General features: G+C 41.4%; 1 protein-coding gene across 1 annotated transcript in view; it reads right to left on the bottom strand.

Annotated features, from left to right (window-relative positions):
- SHCBP1L (SHC binding and spindle associated 1 like) overlaps nucleotides 1–9,949 on the bottom strand; it is a 49,914-nt gene that overhangs the window by 23,765 nt on the left and 16,200 nt on the right. The window contains exons 4-6 of the mRNA XM_019530965.1: nucleotides 6,766–6,852; nucleotides 6,464–6,682; nucleotides 2,932–3,037 (exon numbers count right to left, since the gene is read on the bottom strand). Coding sequence (XP_019386510.1) covers nucleotides 2,932–3,037; nucleotides 6,464–6,682; nucleotides 6,766–6,852 — 412 coding nt within the window. The remainder of the gene's footprint in view (nucleotides 1–2,931; nucleotides 3,038–6,463; nucleotides 6,683–6,765; nucleotides 6,853–9,949) is intronic.

Genomic DNA, 9,949 nt, shown 5'->3' on the forward strand with positions numbered 1-9,949 from the left:
AGTTCCTCCTGCTTGTTTCCCATACTACAAGCGGTTGTGTAGAGGCATTTGAGGCCTCCTGTGGATGTGTGCACTGGTGGATGTGTGTCTTGATTGGGTTTCTGTGTTGAAAGGTGTGGCTCTTCAAGAGAGGAGCAAGAATTCAGCATGCCTGTCCAACTCCAAACAATGTGCCCTGAAATTGAGAGGAATCAGCTGGTTGTGAACATGTATGGCATAATTCACACTCTAAGAGTTTTAAGTGCTGCCTTACATATGGAACCCTGCTTTGATATAGCCCAGTCTTTGCAAGACAGCTAGAGTAGATGGCAAAGAAGTCCAAAAGTGAAGGGCTATATTGAGGTAGCTGAATCCAGCATGCTGTTATTTACCTGATCCACTGGAGAAGTAGTAAGGAAGAATAAACTGTTTGCTACAATCAACCCCCTACCCCAATTAAAAATTTCAGCTGGTAAAAGGAACAATTGACAGCAAAATGCCCTGCCACTGAAATGCCATACAGGAAGCAGAATATATCTTAGTAGAAACCTGAAGATGGGTCATGACTAGCAAGGGCTTTATTATAGTCTTGAACTGCTCTAGAAGCTATAGGAGGGAAATAGCTTGTGCATATATCATGATTACTAGAGAGCCTGGTTACCAAAAAAAAGTCTGAAATAGGAACCACCAAAACCTCTAATACTAAAGAAGTGGAAACAATGAACTCCCATAACGAGATGACTGTGAATACAATCCAATAATGCATTTTGAAGATCCAGATTTGAATCCAGTTTTTTACCCCCGCCACCTTCCGGAAAGGGAGTTATCATCATTTACTTTAGGAAATAAATGATGGAAGTTCTTTCTCCTTCCTTAATCCTGGTTTACACGGATCTGCAGCTGCTTTTACTGCTGTATCCAAAAATCACAAAAAGTTTTAAACCACAGAATGGTCTGTAGTTCCGTTTAGCCCTGGAGAGGAGTCTGACGCTCAGGAATGCAACTAGATGCATCCACTGTGGTGGGGAAAAAAAGGAGGCAATGGACTAAGAATATATATCAAAGATTCACTTGTAGAATGGATTACAATTTTGCAAGTGGATGCAACCCACCATGATGTCCCAGTTGTCTCAACCCAGTTCAAGCATACCAGTCACTTTGATGGAGCGATCAAGAGATGAAGTTCAAGTCAAGCAAGAAATGTGATCAAAATGGTTCGAGTAGAGCCGATATCCAAGCTACAAGGTTTGGAGCTGAATGGTTCCATTTAGCCGATTTGGAGATAACAGTACATATCACTTTCACTATTATGATGTCTATAATGGCAAGTTCAAGTTCTTTTTCCATAGCTGTTTTGTTCACTGGTACTTAGAGCAATAAGAAACAATGAACCCTGCCAGTGAGCAGGTTTTAACACCTTATCATGCAGCACCACCTATTTCAGACGGACCTTTTATAGTCCCCCATTTACAGGTGTGAGAGACCCCTTCTACGATTGTTGCTGGGTACACAGTTTGGAGGATGGTACCTTGAGAACCTGCTGAGGCCAAAACCCATCAAAAAGGCCCCAACACACTAGTCTTACTTCAATAGGTATCTCTGCTTGTGGGGGGAGGAGAAGGAATGCAAATATGAAGAGGACTGCCTGCAAGATTTGGCATCTGAGGCCTGTTGTGAGTGATCTGTACAGGAACAGCAGCAGGCTGCTTCTGCAAATCAAGAAAAATAACAAAAACTTGAGAAAGGTATTAATGTAAAGAGAATTGAGTAAGTTACTGATGAATATTTTTTAATGATCCTATTCACATAGCAAGCAATGATCTAAAAATTCATTTCAGATTAATGGATTGACTACATACTATAAATGCAGATCTATTTGCACCCCACTGGATGAGAAAACTGTATTCATAGATTCATAGATGCTAGGGTTGGAAAGGACCTCAACAGATCATCGAGTCCAACCCCCTGCCTAGGCAGGAAAGAGCGCTGGGATCAGATGACCCCAGCCAGATGCCTATCCAGCCTTCTCTTAAAGATCCCCACAGTAAAGGGGAGCACCGCTTCCCTTGGAAGCCCATTCCGAATTTTGGCCACTCTTACTGTGAAGAAGTTTTTCCTGATATCTAGCTTAAATCTGCTCTCTGTCATTTTGTGACCATTGTTCCTTGTTACCCCAAGACGCACCCTGCAGAGCATCTCCGATCCCTTGCTCCGTCCCCCTGATGAATTTGTAGGCGGCCACAAGATCACCTCCCAGCCTTCTCTTGTGGAGCCTGAAGAGGTCCAGGTCCCTCAGTCTCTCAAGTCTATCAACATCCTTCTTGAAGTACAGCACTCAAAACTGGACGCGGTCCTCCAACTGCAGTCTGACCAGTGCCACATAGAGGGGAAGAATCACCTCCTTTGTTCTATTTGTCATACATCTGCTGATGCATGATAAAGTGTAGTTAGCTTTGCTGATAATTTCATCACACTGATGACTCATGTTCATCTTGGAGTCAACTACAACTCCGAGATCCCTTTCCACTTCTGTACTGCTGAGAGGCTCACTTCCCAGCCAGTAGGTGTGCTGAATATCTTTGCACTCTAGGTGCAGCACTCAGCACTTTTCCTTATTGTACTGAATCCTATTGTGTACTGCCCACTTTTCTAACCTGTCCAGGTCTGCCTGCAATCATTGCCTACCCTCCAGAGTGCGCACTTCACACCACAATTTAGAATCGTCCGCAAATTTGGACACAGTACACCTCACACCCACATCCAAGGCACTGTATTACACAGTGTTATCATCATTGTCATTATCATCGTATTAGACCATTTCAGTTAAATTAAGAGGTTCACTTATGAACAAAGGTCTTGAAGGAAAACTACATACAACCATCTTCTAGGTTATTTGGCTTTGTTTATCATATTTAGTCTGACTCAAAATCTGAACCAGAGAGTCATCCTCACCATTTCTGCTGTCATTGTTTTAGCTACAATATGAGTTACAGGTTTTCCATCACTTCTGTATCCTTTTCTACGTCTTAGGATCCTTGGTGTCAGAGGTCCATGGGCTCTGAATTTAGAAAGACATTTAGTTAGCTTTAAACAAAGCATTTTGAGTGTATATGAGACACACTGATGAAGAAATGTTGTGCTATATCTGTTACAGACATGAACAGATACACATTTAAACCTAAACAATCTCCTTATACAAAACATGCATACCAGAAATGCCCAGCATCACAAAACCATCATAGTGCTAAATACAAAATGTTCAAAGGCTAAATGTTTGGTATTTCCTCCTTGTCTAGGCAAAAGTAATTTATTTACCACATAGATAGCCTACTTAGCATCCACAAATTCTTAGAAATTAAATCACAAATTAATTAAACATGTGAAGGTATTAGGCTCTGAACCATATTTAAAAACAAAAATTGAACTCTAAACACTGCTTCTATGCTATTAGTTTCAAAATGTTTGTTTGACTAACTAGCAAAGACGAGACCCAAATTGTTACAGAGCCATTTTCAAAAAGTATTTTCTAGCTAGGCTGAACAGCTTAACTTGGTCTTCTCTTACAAACTAACCCCTATGCTATGCCAAGTGTCAATGAAATGTACAAGTGTCAGATAAAAAAGCAACCAAACAAACAAAACACAACAGTCACATTTCTTAATACATGGACACATCTTAAAGTATGCTTATGGTGCAGAGAGACCAAAAATTATAGTGTTCCATATATTCTTTTTACTGGCTCACTAATATCTGTAATAAATTCTTTCAATTTAACAAAATGTAATGAGAAATAAATCTGAAAGAGATGCAAGACAGGGAGGATTGGGTTCAGCAGGTGGGAGAGAACAGAGGTAGGAAATGAACAGGTTAGGAAACAAAGAGGCTTTGGTATGCACAGGAGAGACAGGAGCAGATGGATTAGGAGCCTGTATTTAAAAGACACATTCTGAAGTCTCAAAATAATTTGTTGCCATTGAAAATATCTCCATTCACATCTAGTGGAACACCCACAAGACAAAAGCTTTCAGTTGCTACGATTTACTCTTATCTACAGAACAGCTCCCTCCTATTTAATCAAGAATCTGATCCCGGATGCCGGTCCACATATAGAGGCAGTATGGTTCCACAATAAAACTATGGAGGTTTTAAGCCTTAGGAATTAACATAAAATTAGAAACATTATGATTGCATAGTCAAACACTCAAAAGTTAGAAAGTAATAAACTGTGTTTTGCATACAATCATAATTTGGCCTTCTTGGGCCATAATAGCATAATAGCATTTAATTACACATTCACAAAGTATCTTTTCAGAAGAACCCTTTTCATTCAAGTGTACTAGAAAAATTGAGCTATAGGAATAAATCAATGTTTTTTAATTAATGTGTTTGCTGTCCACAGGTACCTTGCTTCATTTGCAGCAAAAGTCTGAAGGTGTGTAGTGAAAGAGGAAGCATTACAGGAGAGAAAGGATGATCTCATATTTAAGGCATTTATATTCCACCCTTTAGAAACAGATCATATTCCTGCCTGTACCAGAGTTCCAAATGATACCATCTTAGCAATGACCTGCAAAAATTTTTAACTACATATTCTGTACACTCAGCTTGAAACACTTGTGAACTGACTGGCAAAACAGCTTAACACTCGCAACCACAAACCAAGCTCAATGGTTAAGGTCAACTATTTTGGCACTCCATTATAAAACACTAAATACTCTATAAACCTCCCCCCTCAGGCTACTAAAACCTGGCACCCCAAATGAGCTATCAACTCAGACAATCTTTGTTAATCAGAATAGTACCACCTCACTTCACAGGCGTTATAATATTGAGTTCTTTATGAACCCTAATGAAATAAGATACTTTAAAATTAGAGACAACCAGAAAGCCTATGATAATATTAATTCTATGCTGAGTGTAGGGTTTGAATAATATGAGCTAAATAATGCACAGTGAGACAGATTAAATAATTAGGATTAAAAGAAATATTGAACAGCTACCCATGCAGTCAGCATTCTTCATTCTGGACACCAGAAGTGGCTGCAAGAGTTCCTGAAGTGGCGCGGGCACTTTTACAGTGAGCAAGATTGGCTGCGGGGAACACCCCCACCAACCTCCCACTCAGCGGGATTGGCTGCCAAAGGACCCAACCCAGCCGCTGACTGGTGTCAGAGGGGGCATGTGCCCCCCCCAACTCAAGAGGCACCAGACATCCATGACCCTACTGTTCTTACTATTAGGAAGTTTTTCCTGAAAGTTCATTTAAGTATGTTTTACTGCAGTGTAAACCCCCTGCCTCATGGTGTGTTCTGTGGCAAGTTGTTCTCCCTCTTCCTCTGGCAGCCTTGCAAATATCTGAAAAATTTTGATTGCGACTGCCCCTTCCTCCAGTCACCAGTCTTTTCTCAAAACTAAACATACCTAGTTTTTTCAACCTTCCCTTGTATGGCTTGCAGGGCCGTCCCTAGCGGGGGGGAAATTGAGGCGACCACTTCAGGCCATATGCTTTTGGGGGCCCCACAGGGTGGGGCAGAGCAGCGGCAGCACAGAACCGGGAGGAGTGGTGGCTCCGTGTCCAGCCACTTGCTACCTACCCTTCCTCCTCCCCAACCTCACTCCAGGCAGCTTCTTTGGGTCCAGGGCCAAGATTGGGCTTGGGGCAGGGCCCCGCATGGGCTGATTTGCCCTGGACTCCACACCCTGCTTAGGTCAGCTCTGACGGCTTGCATTCCCATTGCTTTATCATCTTTCACACATCTTTGGATGCTCTCTAGTTTCTCTGCATCATTTAATAAAAGTAGTGCCCAGAACTGGATACAATATTCCAGCTGAGGACTAACCAGCTCCAGATAGAGTGATACTTCTGTATGTTGCTTATAATACTCTGTTAATGCAGCCCAAAATGGTAGTTACTTTTTTTGTGACAGCATCACATTACTGACTCATGTTGTGTTTATGATCCATCATAATTCCTATATCCTTCTCAGCAATGCTACTGGGATTGTGTGTCAAAGACTGTCATAATACATCTGTCATGACTTGTGCTTGGGTATCCTTAATTCTACCTTTGTCCTTTTTAATTTCAGTCTTAACTTTCTTATAATATATTTCTTTATGTTAAATGAATTTATGTTACATACTTTTGTACAAAAAAATATTATAGTTCTGAAAGTGTCCACATAAGGCCTGCAGCAAAACTGATCAACTAAAGAAAAAGAAGAGGGGAAAGATGGAGATTTTTTTTATTTTTTGATTTTACTGACCTAATAGTTTCACCAGAAAAAGGCAACATTTGATTTAGTATTGATGAAATAATTCCATTACAAAGATCAGTTTTGCTAATCAGCGAGAAACTTTATATACTTGTAAGAATAATACTAGTTAGCAGAAAACATGTAAAAGTGAAAAGCACAGAAGTCAGTTACCATTAGGCTGCACTGCTAAAGAAAGATCTCAAGTTTTAACAAGAAACTATTAAAATTACCTGAGACGTAGGTCCTCCCATATTTTCAGCAATCCACATAGCATTACTAACTCATAGTATTTTTTCCAGCATTCAACAGCTTCTTCTGCTGAAGGTTCTTCTTTAATATTGCTTTGATACTGAACCAATTCCAAATGCATGTTCTTATACTTCTCCAGATGTTTTCTAAAACGATGACCAATTGGAGCAGGAATAATTCCACTCTCAATATCACACCAACTTTGAAAATGAGAATAGAAAAGTTAGATTTTAAACCACAAAGAAACCCAAAGACTCCAGAAAATGTTTTGCAACATACTTACATTTTAATTCTCTCTTCTGTCAGAGCTGCATAGGTCTCACAGCTTTCATCATCATCCCAGTCTCTCCAAAGGAAGTCATAGAAAAACCTAATAGAGATGTAACATAGACTCTGTAATACTGCACATTTCTAAAGGAACAGGGGGAAAAAACCTTTTACTCTCTACTGCAGTGGTCTAAAGTTCTGAAAAACAGTACTTCACCTGCTTAGATACTGTAACACTATAATCTATTTCCTGCAAGAACAATCTGCTTATTTCTAAAATCTGATCTCTCTTTTGTGGGTCTCTCACCTGTGTATTTATGCAAAAACTTAGGTGCTTGCATAAGCACTTTGTTCATGGCTGACTAATGAATGATTTTTTTTTTTTTACATGGTGTGGCAAGACACTGTTGGTGCCTGCCACTTTAAGGGCTGAGCCAAGCAGCCACCGGGTGCTTGATTGCACAGCCATTTTTAGATCTCCGGCCACCTATATAAACAGAGCTGTTTGCTGTTGGCAGGCCAGGCAGAAACCGCCTGGCTGCAAGACTGAACGCAACATCCTCAAGGTAATGGGCAGGAGCTTATGGGGATGAATTACAGGCTTCTGGTCCTGGGCATGGCCTAAAACTGCACCCTGCCGGGAGTACATGGCCTGGTGGGGTTCTCAGTGGTGCAGGAGCCCCCAGGAAATACCAGGCCAGTTACCATCCCAGTGAAAGGCGGGTCGGGGCACCTTAATAACCCCGGCTCCCACAACTGGGTGGGTTACCCCATAATAGGGCCAAGAAGGCGGACCTAGGTTAGAGAGTGGGCTATGGACTTAGAAGCCTGACTTAGAATACCCTCGACCGGTCAATGCTGGGGCCAGGACCAGAACAGTCAAAAGGGCCAGGGCCCACCATGAGGGACGGCCAGAGCTGAGGGCCTGGAGTTTCCAACTGGCCTTGGAGGTGAGGCCAGGGCCAGGGCCTGTGTGGGCAAAGGTCAGGGAGCTAGGCAGCCCAGAATGAGGGCGGAGTAGGTCGCCTGACTGGAAGGATCCAGTTGGGGTCCAGATTGGAGGATTCTGGGACCAGTGATGATAAGAACAATGGATGCCATCTGCAAGGCTTGGGCTGCAGTATAGGGGAGGAATGAAGCCGCAGATAGCGCCCCCTGGCATCGGGCCAAGAAATGGGGCAGTCCCCTGCCTAATCAATATCATAATTATATATCATCAAGGTGTGGCAGGAAAGGAGGCAAGCAGTTGGCCCAGAAACAGGTGGGTGGGCCCTTGGTAGACTGGCCCCAAGGAAGCCCCCTGTTACACATGGACACCTGGGGTAAGGACTAAGGTGCAGGTAGTTAGGGAAGGTCACCTGAGACTTGGGCAATGACTAGGTTCTCAGAAGGTCAGAAGACAGAGCTGAGGTCAGGGTGAACCAGGAGGCAAAGCCAAGAGTCAGCGACTGAGCCACTAGATCCAAGGGGATTTTCTAAAAAGCCAGTGATCAGAAACAAAGCTGAGCAAGGTCGGAAGCCAGAGAACCAAGAGCATAGAATATAGGGAGGCCCACCAAAGCAGACCCCCAAGAAAAACTGCTGGTTGGCCCACAACCTGCCACCACAAGTAAAACCAAAAAGGAAATGTGCTCTTTCTAATAACCACCCAGGAGGCTCCAGCAGGGGCCAGCTGGATCATGAGCTGGGGTAGGTCTGCCAGACAGAGCCACAAACAGGTATAGGCAACCAGCTCAGGCTGGGCTGCCCAGTAGGTCCCCTGACATCTAGAGCACCAAAATATGCTATAATTGATTTATTCTCTCTCATCTTCCAAACCCCAAAGTTAGGTTTGGCAAAAACCCACTTTGGGGATTTTTTTTGTTTTGATCAGGATGGTGGTCAATACTGATTTAAAGCAACTGAAACTGGCTTTCATCAAGAAAACATCCCAGAAACTTCTATAATGTACTTAAACAGTCATATCTGAATATTCCAGAAACTTCTCAAACTGTAAGGTGACTGTCATGGTGCATATCAGGAAACCAGCCATCAGCGTTTGGACTGTTAGTTTGGCTAAAGTTGCAGAAAAAGGAAGAATGAAATTTAAGTAAGTCTGTCTGGTACTTGTATTTCTTCAGGTGAAAGTTATGGTAAAATGACTGAGCTTAATAATGTTCACATTACTTCAGGCTAAATATGTAATTTTTAGTTGTGCATAGATAACTTTGTCCAATGATTCCCCTCTACTTTGAAAGCCTGCACAGTGCCCACATCTGCTCTGTCACATTCCTGAAGAAAATAAATAATAACTGCTAAAAGCAGATAACATCACATTTACATAGCTACAATGCTGCTACAGCCAATGATAAAAGGATGACTAACAAGACATTCATGCAACACGCTCATTCTAAGCTAAAACAATGTTGTTAAATTATAGTTAAGCACTGCACACCATAACCATATTGAAAGCTGAGTGCAACCTGGGCTCCAGATTTTGTATTGTTTACCTAGTGTTAAGAATAACAATTAACCTGATGTAAATGTTGAAAAGCTTTGTTTAAATAAATAACCGTGGTTTAAGCTATGTGCGTCTTTAATAAGATAATGTATTAATTCTTAAATTTAAATTGCAATGCCTTAATATAAAACACCAACATTATTCTTAGTAAGCTATAGTGGTTTAACTAGTCCAAACTACACAGAAAGCAATAAGAGCGAAATACTGTTTGAAAGGTTTTTATTCTTACATTTATATTTTTAAAAATGCTCTGAGACCTATTCTGCACCCCCTGGGCATTGCATCCAGGATAGGTGTCCCAGTTGCCCCTCCCTAAATTAGAGTCAATGATCAAAACTCAATTAAAACCAGGACAGTTAAACTGGTTTAAACCAGCATTTGAAATCAGTGGTAAAAAAAGAACTGTCCAAGTCTGGCCAAGATGCTTCTGTAAACTTTAAACAAAAACAACTAAACTTTAAACTTCTGTAAACTTTAAACAAACTAAAGCACGCCCCTCCTGGTAGCTTTCCAATATGTTGCCAGCAAGTAGAGTCAACATCTCCAGCCAAGAAGACAAGGTATGAAATCTGATTAAAAGAAAGATTAGCCCTCTTCAGGAAGGTCTTGCTTTTCTATTTTTGTTTTTACTTTTTAATTACTAAATAATTTCTCTAAATCAGGGGTTTTCAACCTTTTTTTAAACAAGTGTACCCCTGGT

This window comes from Crocodylus porosus, unplaced genomic scaffold (assembly GCF_001723895.1).
Source record: "Crocodylus porosus isolate Cpor-Errol unplaced genomic scaffold, CroPor_comp1, whole genome shotgun sequence".
Classification (NCBI taxonomy): Eukaryota; Metazoa; Chordata; order Crocodylia; family Crocodylidae; genus Crocodylus; species Crocodylus porosus.